At 53.0% G+C, this 17582-nt stretch overlaps 2 protein-coding genes across 5 annotated transcripts; both read right to left on the bottom strand.

Moving 5' to 3' along the window:
* Nucleotides 1-886: 886 nt before the first annotated feature.
* On the bottom strand, nt 887-3258 carry LOC121444119 (myeloid-associated differentiation marker-like protein 2). 2 transcript variants are annotated; one of them, XM_041645902.1, is made up of 2 exons: nt 1707-3258; nt 887-1249 (listed from the first exon to the last, which is right to left on the bottom strand). In XM_041645902.1, exon 1 carries the CDS (start codon nt 2965-2967, stop codon nt 2044-2046), a length of 924 nt encoding a protein of 307 aa, XP_041501836.1. In that variant the 5' UTR covers nt 2968-3258; the 3' UTR covers nt 887-1249; nt 1707-2043. The 2 variants fall into 2 exon arrangements, with proteins under 2 accessions (XP_041501836.1, XP_041501837.1); XM_041645903.1 differs by having other exon boundaries at nt 1715-3258.
* A 6413-nt stretch (nt 3259-9671) lies between these two features.
* Nucleotides 9672-16918, bottom strand: LOC121444128 (palmitoleoyl-protein carboxylesterase NOTUM). Of its 3 annotated transcripts, none has more exons than XM_041645917.1 (12): nt 16876-16918; nt 15748-16118; nt 14585-14637; nt 14408-14503; nt 14052-14112; nt 13582-13640; nt 13200-13302; nt 12268-12459; nt 12079-12179; nt 11341-11488; nt 10634-10681; nt 9672-10434 (listed from the first exon to the last, which is right to left on the bottom strand). In XM_041645917.1, the coding sequence occupies exons 2-12, from the start codon at nt 16089-16091 to the stop codon at nt 10128-10130; spliced, it is 1512 nt and encodes a 503-aa protein (XP_041501851.1). In that variant the 5' UTR covers nt 16092-16118; nt 16876-16918; the 3' UTR covers nt 9672-10127. The 3 variants fall into 3 exon arrangements, with proteins under 3 accessions (XP_041501851.1, XP_041501850.1, XP_041501852.1); XM_041645916.1 differs by lacking the exon at nt 16876-16918 and adding an exon at nt 16543-16737; XM_041645918.1 differs by lacking the exons at nt 13582-13640; nt 14052-14112; nt 16876-16918 and adding an exon at nt 16543-16737.
* Nucleotides 16919-17582: the final 664 nt, after the last annotated feature.

The raw sequence follows: 17582 nt of genomic DNA, 5'->3' as shown, positions 1-17582 counted from the left end.
ATAAAAAAGAAAAGAGGAAGAAGCAGGAGGGTCTCCCTCTAGACAGGAGGTGCGTGGCTGTCGTGTTCCTTTATCGCTTTGTTCCCTGATGATGTGACCTTCTGTTGTTCGATGCTTTCATCGTTCAGGGCCCCTGCAGGCCCAGAAGCTACCTAAGCTTGCCCATCCAAGTAAGACATTGGTCCCAACTCAGTTTTTGGCTGACCCAAATATTCCTTCTCCAGAAAGGACCACACAGTACCACACAAGGCTGACTCATAGGCCCGAGTCTAACTGCTCTTGGATCCACCATCCAGAGAGTACAGCAGTCCCTTTACCCTTCTGATCTGGGCCCTGAAGACCTCAGCATGGAGCTCTGGGTGCCTCTAGGAATGAAGAGAAGGAGCCAACATTGACCTTCCTTCTTTGCGTTTGGTCTTCTGAGTCACCCTGAATGGCCCCCTTTTCAGAAGGCCCAGATAAGGCCACACCTTGCCTTTATCCCAGGATCCAGGGAACCCCCAAGGACTCCCCCTCCCTCTCAATGACCTGGTTTAGACCTTTTCTCAGAGTATGCAACAAGGAGGTTGCTTAAGGCCGGGCAGTGGTGGCGCACGCCTTTAATCCCAGCACTTGGGAGGCAGAGGCAGGTGGATCTCTGTGAGTTCGAGACCAGCCTGGTCTACAAGAGCTAGTTCCAGGACAGTCTCCAAAACCACAGAGAAACCCTGTCTCGAAAAACCAAAAAAAAAAAAAAAAAAAAAAAAAAAAAAAAAAAAAGGAGGTTGCTTAAGTGGTGCGATCTACCATAGCCCTTAAGACTCGAGTGGGCTTGTGTGGATACTCAGCAAAGGTAGAAGGCAAGGTCTAAACATTCACCTTTTATTCCCTGTTGGAGGACCGGGGGGACAGTCAGTTAACGAACTGAAGGGCTTCCCATGGTTAATCCAGTCCGGGCTCTTCCACAGGAGAAGCTGAGTCGAGAGTGAAGGATGCCAGCACGTTCTGGCGTTCAGGAGCAACCGGCTAACAAGATGCTTAAGTGGAGGGCCTGTGACCAGGCTCCATGACCCAGTGGCTACACCAAGATGGTTCTTCTCTGTGAGTCAATGCTGCCAACCAAGCCAGCCTGCCATGGTAGGCTCTGCAGAGGCTTCTGGGCCACAGTCTGCGTTGGGTGTATGGGGAAAAGCTCCATCTTCTTTTCACAGTGATTCTGGTGTTGACCTTTGACATAAGGCCACCTGAGAACCACAGCACAGTCTTTTCTCTGTTAAAAAAAAAAAAAAAGGAAGCCGGGCGGTGGTGGCGCACGCCTTTAATCCCAGCACTCGGGAGGCAGAGGCAGGCGGATCTCTGTGAGTTCGAGACCAGCCTGGTCTACAAGAGCTAGTGCCAGGACAGGCTCCAAAGCTACAGAGAAACCCTGTCTCAAAAAACTAAAAAAAAAAAAAAAAAGGCTGAGCCCCTTGGGATACTCCTGGACACAGGTGAGGTCCATCCTTGCTGCCAGGTTTCTCTACAAACGATCACAACCATCCTGAAGGAGACTCCTGGGGTTCTAGAAACTTCCCCTTCAGACAAACAGAAGGTTCCAGCTCCAGCGTTCCTTCCAATGGCCGGACGCTGCTGTCCTTGGCTTGGTTTTTACCCATTTCGACCTCAGGAAACTGCCCGAGTTCTAACTGGTAGTACCCCAGCTATGCACTATCTCAAGACACTGATACCTGCCCACCTCTGAAGTTCTTCCAGCTTCACGGTACCCATCTGTAAAACGAAATACAATCGCCTCTGCTCCAAAAGTTCCCATACGGTACCACGACTATCACCAGACCCAAGGACAGTCAGGAACCTGAGAAATAGACAAGAGATGGAGACAGAGACAGGAAGAACGAGAGCCCATTAGCTATCCCTCGTCCCTGCTCAAGGCTTCCTGCTCCTCTGTCCTTCCTCTTTGCTTCTCTTAGCGCTGCCAGACTTTCCTGAGCCCCCAACCTCCCTCTTGTCTCCCATGTCTTAGTTCATCTTGATAGCCAGAGAGAGGATCCCGATGGATGGGCCAGGCTACAAGACGGGCACAAAACGGATCCTCTGGGAGTAGGCTAGGTCGACGATATAAAGGAGCAGGTTGACGTAGGTGAAAATAGCTACCACTAGCTGGCTGTCCCAGGGGCAGCTGCCTCGGAGGCAGTCGGGGGGCCGTCCTGGCTCTCCGTACTTGGGGTCAAAACAGAAGACGGGCCAGATGACGGCGGCACTGAGGTACAGGAGCACGGCCAGGAAGGTGTACACAACCACGAGGCGGTCAAATGGGCATCCCAGGCCCCCTGTGTGTCCCATCACACTCAGGGCCACCACAGCCACGGTGGCCATGAAGCACAGGCTGTAGACAGCCACGCACCACTGTGTGGCCACGTAGCGCTCATAGCGACTGTCATGAACAAGTGCCCCAAAGATGATACACGCTACAAAGGCCTGGACGATCTTAAGGAGTCCGGACACGGTAGCCATGTAGCTGGCTACCTGACCTGGCCGTGCCCGCGTCAGGGCCACTTCAGCAGCATAGGCCAGGAAGAGGAGTCCTGCGAAGACGCTGGCTGCCAGGCGGAAGTTTCTGGCCATGCATCCGGCAGGCTCCTGTGGGCACTCCAGTCGGGTGAAGTACAGAGGGTAGATGACCGCAGCCGTGGCGCACAGCAGAGTCGCCAACATGGCAAAGGCTGCTGTGAAGTTGCCCCAGGAAAGGCGCAGGCAGCTGTGGAGCTTCGTGAACTCACAGGCTACTACCAGGACGGAGAGGGCAAAACAGAAGCCCCAAGCAGCCATGCAGAAAGTGCCCTGGACACCCCCAAAACCACCTCGGTGAGCAACCAAACTGAAGGTTGTACAGCCAAAGGCCAGCTGCAGCACTCGGGCTGTCCCTACCGGGGAGGTCACAGCGCCCAAGTGCAGGTACGCACCCCCTGGGGGCTCCATGGTGCTGCCCATCAGGCTCTGACACGGGGCCCAGCGGCCCCTGGGGTCTGCAGCTGAGAGACCTCTGTCCTCTGCGGCGATGGCAATGGCAAGTGCTGGCTGTCTGCAGTGGCAGTGTTAACAGTGACATTGCAGCAGATCAGCCGCTCTGCTGTCTGTGTTGGGAGCCCTCCCCCAGCGCTATAAATAAACGGTTTGATCAGAGCCCCGGAATAGCAGCCTGCATCCTGGTTCCCATTCTGGAGGGACATCTGACCCCGGCATCCCACGAAGATTCTCTGTTAGGACTATTAGTTAGGCTCCGGATGCTAGACACCCACCTCCTGCCTCCCGAAGCACCTGCATCTGTCCGTCTCGGTCAGTACAGTGTGGGGGAGGGGCTGGGCGAGAACCGGGTGGGGGTGCTTTTCCTCCGGGGGTTCACAGCTAGGGTATCAAGCAACCTCTGGGTGTGGTATGCTAGGGAAAGGGTACAGAGAGGTGGAGAAACAGCGGGAGGCTCTAGAAAACGTAGGAGGCTTTGTTTTACTGTTCTTTTACTGTTGTATTATAGGCTGGTGTCACCTGGCCTGCCTCGATTCTCCTTTTTTTTTTTTTTCCAGAGAGGTTTTTAAGAAAAAAATGAGAAAGAACTTTTGAGAGTACGGGGGTGGGGGGCTCCAAAGAAGAAATACTTCAACAACTCTGCCTTTGTTTGCTTTACATTTGTTTATTTATTTATTTTGGGGACAGGGTCTCCTGCAGCCCAGGCTAACTTCACATTCACTAAGTAGTTGAGGATAACCCTGAACTTTTTATTTAATTAAAAAAATCAGACTTACTTATCTTTATTTTTAAATTTAATTAATTAATTGATTAGTTAATTAATTAATTTTGGTTTTTCAGGACAGAGTTTCTCTGTGGAGCTTTGGAACCTGTCCTGGAATTTGTTCTATAGACCAGGCTGGCCTCGAACTCACAGAGATCCACCTGCCTCTGCCTCCTGAGTGCTAGGATTGAAAGCGTGCACCACCACTGCCTGGCTCTATTTTTATTTTTTTAATAATTTACTTTTATAGCCGGGCAGTGGTGGCGCACGCCTTTAATCCCAGCACTCGGGAGGCAGAGGCAGGCGGATCTCTGTGAGTTCGAGACCAGCCTGGTCTACAAGAGCTAGTTCCAGGACAGGCTCCAAAACCACAGAGAAACCCTGTCTCGAAAAACCAAAAAAAAAAAAAATTTACTTTTATTTTAAGTGTATTGGTGTTTTTCCTGCACGCATGTCTGTGTGAGGGTACCGATTCCCTGGAACTGGAGTTACAGGCAGTTGTGAGCTGCCATGTGGCTGCTGGGAATTGAACCCTTGTCCTCTGGAAGAGCAGTCAGTGCTCTTAACCACTGAGCCATCTCTCCAGCCCCATTTCATTTTATTTTATGTGTATGAGTGTTTTGCCTGTATGTATGTGCACCTTTTGTGAGCCTATGGATGATTATAAGCCACCTTGTGGGTCCTGGTAACTGAACTTATGTCCTCTGCAAGAACAGCAAATGCCCTTAACCACTGAGCCATCTCTCCAGTACCTGAACTTCTCTGTCTAATATTTATTTATTTGTTTTATATGCATAAGTGTTTTGCCTACATGTATGTATGTGCACCATGTACACGAATAGTGTCTGTGGAGGTGAGAAGGCGTGGGATCCCCTGGAACTGCAGCTATGGATTGTTGGGAACAGCCTACAACATGGGTGCTGGGAATAGAACCCAGAGATTCTCTGTGAAAGCAACAAGCACTCTTAACCGCTGAGCCATCTCTGAAGCCGGATCTTGAGACACTTCAACTCCTCTTCTCCTTCTCCTCTTCTTTTTTTTAAAAACATTTTTAATATTTATTTATTATGTATACAATATTCTGTCTGTGTTTATACCTGCAGGCCAGAAGAGGGCACCAGATCTCATTACAGATGGTTGTGAGCCACTATGTGGTTGCTGGGAATTGAACTCAGGACCTTTGGAAGAGCAAGCAATGCTCTTAAACTCTGAGCCATCTCTCCAGCCCCTCCTCCTCCTCCTCCTCCTCCTTCTCCTTTCCTTCTTCCTCTTCTCCTCCTCTTCTTTTTCTTCTTTCCTTTCAGACAGGATCTCTCTATGTAGCTCTGGCTGTCCTGTAACTCACTGTGTAGACCAGGCTGGCCTTGAACCTACAGAGATCTGGTGTACTTCTGCAGTGCTGGAATAAAGGGATGGACCACACACACCTGGCTAAGATTTCTTTATTTTTATTTTATGTCTGTGAGTGTTTTGCCTGCCTGCATATATTTGTACCAGGACTGTGAGCTGACATGTGGGTGCTAGGACCCAGACCCAGGTCGTCTGGAAGAGCAGTCAGGGCTCTTGACTGCTCCTCTTTTTAAGTTTTTTCTTTGTGGAAAAATAATTATGACAACAGAATGGTGCCTGTTCGAGTTCAGTCAGCAGAGTAAGCGAGAAGGAACAATCCAACCTTTGTACCCAGAGTCGATCACGTTAATATCTACTGAGAGATCTTCGTAGACCTCTCTTCAGCTTATAAGTGGAAAGCATCAGATCTACAGAAGAGTCAAAACCAGAGCAAACCAGTACCTCTGCGCCTTTCACCTAGGATCAAGATTGAGTCTCTTTGTTTTTGCAGTTGTAGGCGGAATCGCGGGCCTCAGCAATACCAGGCAAGTGCTCTCCTGCTGAACTCCACAGTCCGCAGAACGGTTCATACTTGGTGGTTTGCTTTCGTAATTAATTAATACTGCTAATATAGCCACAGGCTATGCCCCGGAGAAGTCACTCAAAAGTTTCTGGACAGAGGGTTGGAGAGATATCTCAACAGTTCAGAGTTCCTCTTGCTCTTACAGAAGATGGGGATTTGGGTCCCAGTACCCACACAGCTGCCTGCAACTTTCTGTAATTCTGGTCCTGGGAATTCCAACGGTCTTTTCTGGCCTCTGCTGGCACCAGACACACACATGGGGCATAGAGATAACTGTAGGCAAAGCACCCATACATATAAAATACAAATAGATAAAACAGCCAGGCCATGGTGGCGCACGCCTTTAATCCCAGCACTTGGGAGGCAGAAGCAGGTGGATCTTTGTGAATTCGAGGCCAGCCTGGTCTACAAGAGCTAGTTCCAGGACAGGCTCCAAAGCAACACAGAGAAACCGTGTCTTGAAAACCAAGAAAGAAAGAAAGAAAGAAAGAAAGAAAGAAAGAAAGAAAGAAAGATCTATTAAAAAACAAAAACAAACAAAACGGTTCAGGACAATCACTTGAAACACACTGGTGCTCAAGCTCCTCACTTATTCTCAGGGTATACTGTGTAGCTTTTTACGCATGTCTATCCAGACCTGATCAGGAATTAGGCTCTGCACAGGACTGCAGTGGCTCATCGTACTTTATCTGGGGTGGGACGCCCCCATCTTGTGCTTGGCGACTGTTGTGGGGTATTTACCAAAGGAGACTGCTCAGACATGGGCTTAAGCCAATAGCAAGTCTTTATTAGCCAGTCAGCAACTACACTGGATATTCAGGACTCCAGAGTAGCCCTGAACCCTCCTCAGGGTGAGCTTTTAAGCACAAAAACCATGTCCTGGGTCGACATGTTCAGTTACCAAGAAAAGTTAGCCAGAATCAGAGCTAGGGAAGCCGAAAAGCAAGGCTAGTGTATTTAGAGACTTTCCCAGAACTGTGGCTTTGATGGATTAGGTCTTGGTTTTCATTTTTGGCAGGTGGTGTTGTCTATGTGCTGAGTTTTAGAGCACAGAAAACACTTACATGGTGGAGTACAAAGATCTGGGGGCCTACAGAGGTCTGGGGCCCTGTTACAGACACACCAGTGTTTTCAAGAGTCTAAGCCAAGGGTTTGGTGGTGGAGTGTCCTCCAGTGTGTACCGTAGGAATGTTTCCCCATGATTCAATTCCAAGCTAAAAGCCTCTGGTAGGAAGACCAAGGAGGGAACACCATACATGGCTGAATATCTGGATCACAGGGAGGTCAGCCATAAGGATAAACGGGGTAATCCTATTTATGCATCCGCCTATTACCCAACAGTCTTTGCAGGATTCTTAGCATCATGGAGACACACTGATCACCAGATCTAAGGTACTTGTTTCTGAGATTTCTAAACACACCATGTGTTACTGAGATGCAGTGTTCACCTAGGTCTTCAGGCCTTTTTTATTTTATTTTTGGTTTTTCGAGACAGGGTTTCTCTGTAGCTTTGGAGCCTGTCCTGGAACTAGCTCTTGTAGACCAGGTTGGCCTCGAACACAGAGATTCACCTGTCTCTGCCTCCTGAGTGCTAGGATTAAAGCTGTGTGCCACCACTGCCTAGCTCAGGCCTTTTTAATATATATATATATATATATATATATATATATATATATATGGAATTTATTTATTAGAGTGTCTTACAAACTGGGATCCAGCTAGCTCAACAATGACTGTCCACCAACAGAAAGTCTAAGAATCCAGGCTGAATGTCTCTCCTGGTCTTTAGTATACACCAGAATCCACAGGGTTTCTCTGTGTAATAGTCCTAGCTGTCCTGGAACTAACTCTTGTAGACCAGGCTGGCCTCGAACTCATAGAGATCCACCTGCCTCTTTCTCCTGAGTGCTAGGATTAGAGGTGTGCACCACCACCGCCTGGCTACACCAGAATCCTGAAGAAATGATTTCCAAGCCTACTTGCCAGTGAAGAGTGAGGGTAAACAGGCAGAGAGAATGAGTTTCCTTCCTCCAAATCCTTTATCGAGGCTTCCACCAGAAGGTGTGGCCCAGAAGGAAGGTGGCTCTTCCCACCTCAAAGGATACGGATTAAAATTGGACCTTCCCACTTACAATGATTTCATTAAGAACAAATTCCCAGCCGGACGATGGTGGCGCACGCCTTTAATCCCAGAACCCGGGAGGCAGAGACAGGCAGATCTCTGTGAGTTTGAGGCTAGCCTGGTCTATAGACCAAGTTCCAGGACAGGCTCCAAAGCAAGCAAGGAAGAAAGAAAGAAAGAAAGGAAGGAAGGAAGGAAGGAAGGAAGGGAAAAAGAAAAGGAAAAAGAAAGAAAAAGAAAAACCCTCCCAGGTGTACCCAGCCACTTGAGTTTTAGCTAATTCCAGGTGTAGTCAAGTTGACAACCTCGCAGGTCATGTGTACCTTTTGCATGCAGCCACTTTGGAAGCGAGAAGAGGGCATGAGATTTTGAAACTGGCAGTTTTGAGTAACCACGTGGGTGCAGGGAATCCAACACTGGTCCTCTGGAAGAGGAGCAAGGGCTCTTAACTGCTGAGTCATCGCTCCAGGCTCTAGTGTGGGATCTCACTAGGCATTTTTCCAGTTCACTTTGTTTTTGTCTTGAGACAGGATTTCTCTGTGTATCCCTGACTGTTCTGAAACTCGCTTTGTAAACCAGGCTAGCCTGGAACTCATGGAGATCTGACTACTCCTGCCTCCTGAGTGCTGGGATTAAAGGCCAGCACCGCCGCTGCCTGGCTATGTATGCGTATCTTTATGGGAGTGTGTGTGTGCACGTGTGGGTAAGCGTGCCTGCAGAGGCCAGGAGAAAGCACTGGACTGGGGTGGGTGCTGGGAACCTAACTCAGGTCTTTGGAAAGAGCAGCATACACTTTGAGCCACTGAGTCATCTCTCCAGCCCCCATCTTGGTTTCTGTGGTTTTGTTATGCTCTTTTTGTTTTTTGTTTGCTTGTTTATTTGAGATAGGTTCTCAGTACTAATCCTTGACTGGTGTGGAGCTCACTATGTAAACCAGGCTCGCTATAAATTTAGAGATCCGCCTGCCTGTCTCCTTCGTGCTGGGATTAAAGGTGTGTGCCACCACTTGTAATGTTGTTGTTTTTCTCCTCTCCTCTCTCTCTCTCTCTCTCTCTCTCTCTGTTAGGATCTCTCTCTCTCAATGGGACCTGGGGCTCTCGATTAGGTCAAGCTGGCTGCTGGCCAACAACCTACGGGATCCACTTGTCTTTACCTCCCCAAGCTCAGACTACATATGTGTATCACCACATCCAGCTTCCTACATGGGTCCTAGGAATCAAACCCTGGTCTTCAAGTTTTTGTTTTATGAAACAGGGTTTCTCTGTGTTGTTCTAGCTGTCTTGGAATTCATTCTGTAGACCAGGCTATCCTGACCTCATGTTTGTATGGCCAGCATTTTTACCAACCGAGTCACCTTTCCAGCACCCACCAATGCTAGGGCACCTGGTGCCTTCTCTTCTGACTTCTGTGAGCACCAGGCATGCCCATGGTACACATCCATACAGGTGAAACACTCATAAACATGAAAAACTTGTTTGGTGTGGTGGCCCGTGCCTTTAATCCCAACACTTGGAAGGCAGAGGCAGGATGGTCTCTGTGAGTTCCAGGACAGCCAGAGCTACATAGATAGTAGAGACCCTGTCTCAAACAGAAAAAAAAAAAAAGAATGAAAGAAAAAAAAGAAGAAAAAATCAAGATGAGTTGTAATCACCAACAATAGGAACTGAATGAATTCATTCTGCTGAATGAATGAATGAATGAATGAATGGGGCTGCCTTAGGAAGGGGGTTAAACAGGTGAAGTGGGGGCTACCGAACATCCAAGAATGTGTCAGAGATTGGGGTTCCCTGGTCCCTCTTCCAGTCCTATGCTGCCCTAGGAACACAATCAAAATGAGTAGAAAGGCTTTTCCAATAATCAAAGTTTTAGGGTGAACTTCTGTTATTTTTTTATTTAATTATTAAGAAAAAATATGTTACAAAACAATATCATCCATCATATATTTCTTAATTTCCATTTTTTAAAATTTAAGTAATAAAAAAGTCACTTTATAAAATAATACAAAAGAGCATGATCAGCTGGGGGCTAGGAGGGACCGTCTGAACTGATGGGCTCAGGAATCCAGTGCTTGCTTTGCCCTGGCTCCCTCCCCAAACTGGGCTGGGGGCTAGGGAAACAGATGTCGGGGGAAGGGTCCCCCAAGTTGTGGCAGGGCTCAGAGAACACCACTCCTCTGGCCAGGCCTCCTGAATGCAGTGGGAGAATACAGGCAGTCAGGCATCCACACCCAGGTGGGTCCTGGGAGTGGCGGAAGGGCTTGGACGTAGAGCTGAGCTCCCAGGGACAGCAAGTGGAGCAGCCCCTCTGTGCCGCCTCTTCCTCCAAGCTGTCTAGTTCCCGCTACTCAACATCCCCAGCAGCTTGCTGGGCTCCATGCCCTGCTGCTGAGCCACCGTCTGCACATCGAAGCCCATGTGCATAAGGAACTGCGCCACGTTCATCTCTTGCCCTGTGAACTGGTCCCGGATAGTAGGGCAGGAGGGATTGCAGTGGGGCCAGGGGCAACTGTCTACCAGGTGGAAGGGGCAGCCCTTCATGGGGGTTTTGCTGGCCTTATGGCTGTCATGGAAGCTTCGATCCCAGCAGTGCAGTGCCCGGGGCAGTGAGGTCCCCTTCACCTGGACATCCGTCCAGTAGCTGTAGAAAGAACCCAGGTGGGGTCACTGAGGCCATCACTGTCCTTTTGGGGGCTGCATTTCAACTCCGCAGCATGACTGGTGTGCTTTGGAGGGCTCCGAGGGGCTCGTGGAACGATGCCTAGGGGTTTGGGAGGGGCCTACAGGCCTATGGAGTTAGTACTACATATGCAAGCACCTAAAACCCAGGGGACACTGACCTCCGGATGATGATCTCGTGTGAGAGGCAGGCGGGGGCAAAGCTGGCCCTGGTAGGGAGACAATCAGCTTGAGTCCCACAGCCTGCCCTTTGCCAGATGACCACATGATCCACACTGACCCTTCCCCTTCGAGCCTCCAAAACCTGATGCAGGTACACCCCATCCTGCCAGAATCTGCTAGGCAGAAGCAGGAGGCTATCTTGAACACATGAATCTTTTTTTTTCCCTTGAGGCTGGGTCTCATGTAGTCCAGGCCAGGCTCAAACTAACCGCGTAGTCAAAAAATGACCTTGATTTCCTGTCTTCTTCTTTCTATCTCTCAGATGCTGGGATTACACAGTGTGTGACATCTGTGATGCTGGGGATTAATTCCAGGGCTTTGTATATGCTGGGCAAGCACTATGCCTGATGACCTCAGTGGGAGCCTTCTATTCTATCTATCTATCTATCTACCTACCTATCATCTATCTATCCACCCACCCATCCATCCATCCATCCATCCATCTATCTATCTATCTATCCATCCATCCATCCATCCATCCAGGGTCTCACTATGTGACTAGACTGGCCTTGAACTCACAGGAATTCACCTGCCTCTGTCTCCTAAGTGTCACCATGCCCGTCCTCAAGACCTATTTTTTTTTTAAGTCAAATGGCTTGGAGGAACTGCATAAATCGCCCAGCCCAAATCCCTTGCACACACTCACTGCACATCCTTGAGCGTGCCACGCAGTTCTCGGCCCAGATTCTGGATGTATAGCCACTGACCCTCCTGAACCGGCTGCCCCGTGAGATGTACATTATCCACGGTCAGCTGGGCCTCGTCGAAAAGCCACTGTACCACAAACACTGGACCTGGGGGGGGGGGGGGGGAGATGTGGCTCAGTTTGGCCTGCCTGCCTCTGCTGTGGTCCTGCTCCCAGCAAGTTCACAGACCAGCTGTGCTCCACACAGTCCAAGTTCCTGGTCTTTGTTTGATATGGAGGAGAAGAACCCCAAGCCCTGAGCATGCTGGGTAAGCATGCTACACTTTAGTCCCGATTCTTTTAAAGTCCATTCTCCTTCAAAGGACTCTTGAAAACCCACTTTTACTGTGGCCTGGCTCTCAGGGTCTCTCTCACTTAGATTTGACGATGTAGTCCCTTGGCATGGGACCTCACTATTCTTTGGAAAGTGGGGTTGGGGGAACTGTTTGGTGACCTCAAAATACAGAAAGGAAGCATTTGAATTTGGCTCTGTTGCCATTGCAAATGGTACCAATTTGCTTGGGTGATAAAATCGTGACAGTCCCAGCTAAGTAGGAACAACTGTTCACCTCGGTGTAGGCATGCCTACTTTTGTGAAACAACATAAGATCTGTGGTCTAACCTCTTTCATTTCAGGACTGGTGCATAATTCAGAGTATCCCACCCCTTCCCAAAGGCCTCACTGAACTGGCCACTCACAGCGCAGAGTCGGGTATACTTTGTAGCCAAAGAAGCAATTCCATTCCTCCCCTTCCTTGAACTGGCGCTGACAGCGCTCTGGGACTATGCCGTTCCAGTACCTGCAACCACAATCATAGGGTACTCCTCACCCCAGGCATGAGAAAGGGTTTGGGCATGGGGGCTGCCCTCCACCCACACCCCTGGCACCTGATGCCACGGCGGATGGCCTCTGTGGGTGCACAGTTGATAGTATCGATGCAGTCTGATCGGCGATACTGTTTGTTGTCTAGGAACCAGCCTGAGTCAGCCAGGCCCCGCACCTGGATGGATGGGTAGCCCAACTCCTCCAGCAGCTCGGCCACACGGTCTACATTCAACAGCACCCCGGTGCCCCCAGCGCTGAGGGAAGGCCAGACATGAGGCCAAGTGGCTGGAGAGAGGTGCTTGCTGTCCACCCAGAGCTGGCTCAGCCCCAGCTTTAGTCCTGAGGATGGTCTACCTCTGAGTAAAGCATCCTGACTGCAGACAAGCTGTCTGCAAGACTCGTGGGCCTCTGTCCCTCACGGTCTGCAGACAGAGGACCGGTAAGTTCTAAGCACTGACCCACGGCTGAGGTCGGCAGGACACAGAGCTGCCTCTTCTTCCCCTCTTTTTTCCTGTATCAGTTTCTCTATCCAAAGAAAAAGATGCCTAAGTCCCGTGTACCAGGCCCCATCATCCGGTCCAGGCAAGCGTTCTGTGTTCCTGATGGAATACGGTCACTGACCAGCAGGCATCAGCCCAGCCTACCCTGACACCATGTCCTCAAGAAGAGACATCATAACACAACTGACCACTAACCTACCACCTAGGTGGCTGCAGCCTAACACCCTTGGGGGTCCAGAAGCATTTTCTAAACAGTTTCCAGTGCAAACACTCTGAACCCAGACCTCTAAGGTGCTCCAAATGAGGCCGACCTCCCTGCTCCTGCCTGCCAAGGCCGGAGTCAGTAAAGCTCTGAGGATAGATTCCAGGACTGCAAACAGTTCCCGTTCGGATTCCTCCACCCAGACACCACCCTACCCAAGTCCCATAGCGGCCGCAACAGCCCCTTGCTCCCTCCAGACAAAGTCCTCGTCCCTTGGGTGCATTCTGCTTACCTGCTCCCAGCCAACAGCAGCACCTTTGCCCCACTCAGTCCCTTGCCCAGCAGCTCCCGCACCACCTCCTGGATGATGAGGGAGCCCATGAAGGCGTACTCATCTGTAAGGCAAAGGGTAGCTTTAGGTGAAGCTGGACACAGGACAAGGTCTCCTTCTCCAGGAGGCAAGAAGAGGGGTCTGGGCTCTCTCTAGGGATGGGGCAGACTGAGGAGGGAGGACCAAGGGCTCGAGGCCCTGCTTGGGGATCCCTCGGGGGCCAGGTGAGTCACAGACAAGCAGGAACCCTAAGGCATGCTACGAAAAGCTTGAGAAAGCCTGTGTTTCCCCAGAAGTTTACCACCCTGCCCTGTCTCAAGCGGCTGGGAAGCCAGGGACTCACTCTTCTCAGGCTTGGGTGAAGCCCCACTCCAAACGTCACTGGAGCAGTAGGGGATGAAGCTGTAACAGGGATCAGGTAAGCCCGCCATGGCCCTCGGTTACCGTGAAAGGCCCCAAGAAAAATGCTGCCCAGGACAAGACCCTCAGGAAGGACCCCCTTCCCAGGAAGGTCCCCCTAAGAAGGAACTCCCTAGAGAAATCATCGTCCCAGGAAGGAAGAGTAGAAAGGATGCCTTCTAAAACAGGAAGGACCCTTAGGAAAGACCTCCCCAAGAGGATCCTCTGAAAAGGACCATCGCCCCCAGGAAGAACCAAGACCTCCACTAAAGACTACCCCAAATATGACCCCCTGCAAAGGCCAGCCCCCCAAGAATGAACCCCCATGCTCTAAGAAGGACCCCACAGGACAGGACTCTATAGGAAAGACTCCCAGGAAGGAGCCCCCACCAAGGGAAATCCAGGCTCTCTTACACCATATTGGCGTTCCACCAATGAGGGTTCTCCTCTGGCTGGGAGGATAGAATCCCAGTACCTGGGGAAACAGAGGTAGGGGAAAGGCAGGGATGGGCACTTCCTTCCTGATGGCCTCAACCAGGGAAGAGGGTGGGCCTTGGTCTGAACCGAGGTGCTAGGATGGATAGGGAATGGTGAGGGGATGGCTGGACTTAGTTACCCAAGGAGTCACCATACCAAAAAGCAAGGATGAGTTCACTATAATTTCAAAAACTGGGACCTGGGATCGGGTTCCAGGGGTGAACGGGTCCTTCCTAGAGGCCGAATCTGACTATTCCGCCACTTCCTCCAGACTGGCCAGTTGTGTTGCTGACCTGTGCGTGTGTGCGGCCAGTCTTTGGAGCTCATGAGACGCCGCATAGTACTGTATCTGGAGTCGCAGTTCTCACGGTTGAAGCAATACCAGCCGCCTGCAGGCACAGGCACTAGGCTCGGTTCTGAGTCCAGAGGGAGCCCCTCCTGCACCACACACCTCAGCCTCTAGAACTTACCTTCCAGAAAGAGTAACCACCGCCGACTGCCCTTGGACTCCTTCAAGTAGTAGCTGCAGGGAAGGCGCACAGGGCAGGCAGTCAGTTAAGGATACCTGAGCCACCGCCAATCGCTACCCTCCACTCCAAAGCCCTAATCCTCGACCCTTTCCAAGTCCGGTACCGAAAGGGTCATTCCACCTGTTGCCTGGAGCTCACCGCAGCCGCACGGGGGCGCCCGCGGCCAATCTCAAACTGAACGCAAAGACTAGTGGAACCCGGCTGATTCCCCGGAGGTGGCGATCGTGAGGAGGGGGGAAAAGGAGGGCCGTCTGGTCCGTGGAAAATTCCCACAGCCCGCCCCGCAAGGGACCTGTGTTAACCCTGGCGCGGATGACAGTTGAAGAGAGGCGCTCCCGGGAACGCAGTGGCGTTTGCATAGTGAGAAATGCAAGGGCTAGAGGCCTGTAAACCGGTAGGGGTAGGGGAGAGCGGCGAGATGCGGGGAGCCTATGAGGCTGTGTCACAGCCTCCTATCAAGGCCCAGAATGACATCGATCAACTGAGCGCGTGGGCACCCACAGTCCCTTCCTACCGCCCAGCTTCACCTGTGTTCTCTATCTACTCCAAAGCTGAGTGCGTGTGTGAATGCTACACCTGGGGCCTTCGGTCCTTTCTGGGCCCTCTCCTTGCTCCCGTGCTCAGATTCCTGACTGTCCCGAACCAATCTGGTGTGCACAGTGGAAACCCTGAGACGGGAACCTCCTGTCCCTCAGTGTTGTCTCTTTTTACTGGAGTCGGGGTCACTCTAGGACTGCAGTTCTGTCCGAGGGCCTGAGCACAAAGGCGGGTGTGCACGGTGGCCAAGGGGTCAGCACCGGAGCTGGCCTCAGGTCAGGGCTTCAAGAGCTGCCCCCTCCCCCACTTTGGGAGGCACCGAGCCAGGCCCTCCCCAGGGCCAACAGCGTTGGACTCCCGAATGGAACCCTTTCCTCTGAGGACCAGATCTGCCATTGAAAATAGGGAGGGTCCAGCGCAGTCTCCGCGTTAGTGCGCGCGCAGGGAGGCAGAGGATGCGGGCGCCACGAGCGATGGGACGGGCGGCAAGCTAGGCGCGGGGCACCGGCGGGGCCAGCCAAGCAGGGCCGACGGCCTCCCGGGGTCATGCCCAGCGCCGGCCTTACCCGGCGGGGCTGCCGTCATTGCAGGTCACCGACGTGTTCAGTAGGAGGTGAAGGCGCAGATCCTCGTTGAGCTGCTGCGCAGAGCAGGGGTACAGGGATTGTGCTAGGCTCTTGACTTGCGCCATAAAGCTGTCCATGTTGCCCTCCACGGCCGTGAAGTCCAGCGGGAAGCTCTCCACCGGCAGCCCGGCGCCCGGCGCCACCTCAGCCCGCTGCGGGGGCGGCGGCGGGGGCGGCGGCTGGGGAGGCTGCTGGCCACGGCGCCGCCAGGTCTTCCTGCCCTCGCTGCCCCCAACCCAGTGCAGCAGGCCCAGCAGTAGCAGCACGCGCACCTCTCCGCCCATGGCAATGTCACTCCGGCCTGTGGCCACCTGCGGAGAGCGGGCGGCTGTGAGGAGTCGGCGGCTTGGGGCGCCGGGCCAGGGGGCGCGCGGGCCACTGCTGCTCCTCGGCCCCGGCTGCCGCGCGTTGCTCCTGCCCTGGGCGGCGGGGCCGACTCTCGGCGTCGAGGCTGTGGAGTCAGGCGCCACCGGTCTCCGCAGCTCGGGCTACGCGCGTAGCCGGCCGAGGGCAACGCAGAGTCTGGGTGCGCTGGCTCGGGCCCGCGCCAATGAGCGGCGGGGGACGAGCTGGGCGTAGTTTGCGGGGGCCGCGGCTGCCCGGGTGCCCGCGCGTTAGAAGTGCCGCCGCCGCCCGGGCGCGGCAGGGGGGAGGGGGCTGCGCTCACTCTTTTCTTGGCGGAGGTTTAGCCTTTTCTTCCCAAACCACAAGCCTGACGGAGGGGCCTGGACTAACCCGTTGCGGCCGCCGGAGGCGCTCCCGGCCCGGCTCCGTGGGGGGCAGCGCGGCCGGGCTGGCCCGAGGCAGCTCCATTCTCCGCGGCCAGCCCGGCGCCGCTACCCCCGCCTTTGGAGCGGCCCGGCGGCCCGGAGGAAGAGGCCTTTCCGCATCGGGGGGCGCTCTGCCCGCTGCGCAGCTGCCGAGCCCGACGGGCCAAGGCTCAGGGTGCGAGCGTTCACCTGGAGCCGCCGGGGCCTTCCCTCCCGCGCCCAAGCCCAGTGCATTCTTGGGAGACTCGCACTCGGGTCCCCTCCGCACGCTTCGCACCGCCTGGAGTCCTGCGCTCACCGTAGATCCTCGTAGTTGCTCGAGTTGCGCTATCCTGCTGGTGCGTCCGACAGCGCTGCGCTCCCTCTCTGGCGCTGGCGCAGAGCCGCCCGAGACTTTTATCCAGCGGGGCCCCCGGGATCAAAGCGGCGGCGGACACAGGGCTCCGCGCCGAGGGGCCGGTAGTAGCGGCGCAGGGGGGGGGGGCTCTGCAAGCAGCGGACAGGTGGGGCCCAAGCCCCGGCTTTTCGGGGTCGACCTGCAGGAAAGATTGGGCGTGTGAACTCAGCCCGCGGAAGAATCTCCCTATCCCGTGCCGGTGCCGGAGCCCGCAGATGTTAGGAGATGTAGGTCAGAGGCAGTGCTGCGACTTAACGAGGTTGGTAGGCCTTGGTAAAGTCCCTTGCTGCTGCACCCCATGAAGAAGACCTCTAAGAACCTCTCCCTGCCGCCACTGGAGGAGAAGAGGACTGAGGAACGGATAAGTCGCCAGCTTGGAGACCTCCTTGCACCTACCAAGTCATCTCACCTACTGTGCCCACCTCCTCTACACATCCCAAGGCTCAGGTGACCAGCGGTATTGAAATTCCCGTCAGAAATCAAAACCAGGAGCCAAATGTGGCGTGCACAGAAGGCAAGGAGATTGCTGCGGGTTTTAAGCCAGCCATGGCGACACAGTGAACCTCTAATGTTAAATAAATGGATAAATAATCAAAGTTGGGGGAGCC

This window comes from Microtus oregoni, unplaced genomic scaffold (genome assembly GCF_018167655.1).
Source record: "Microtus oregoni isolate MIOR12 unplaced genomic scaffold, Mior012 000117F_ref0000505, whole genome shotgun sequence".
Classification (NCBI taxonomy): Eukaryota; Metazoa; Chordata; class Mammalia; order Rodentia; family Cricetidae; genus Microtus; species Microtus oregoni.
Note: the sequence above shows the minus strand (reverse complement) of the source record. Positions and strands in the feature narration are given on the sequence as shown.

Excerpts from the sequence above, each read along its gene's own strand:
- LOC121444119 (XM_041645902.1), bottom strand. The coding sequence starts at position 2,967 with ATGGGCAGCACCATGGAGCCCCCAGGGGGTGCGTACCTGCACTTGGGC.
- LOC121444128 (XM_041645916.1), bottom strand. The coding sequence starts at position 16,620 with ATGGAGCTGCCTCGGGCCAGCCCGGCCGCGCTGCCCCCCACGGAGCCG. Across the intron at positions 14,638-15,747 it reads AATGACGGCAGCCCCGCCGG|CTACTACTTGAAGGAGTCCA; the intron begins GTAAGGCCGGCG and ends CCTTCCCTGCAG. Across the intron at positions 12,180-12,267 it reads GCCATCCGCCGTGGCATCAG|GTACTGGAACGGCATAGTCC; the intron begins GTGCCAGGGGTG and ends TTGTGGTTGCAG.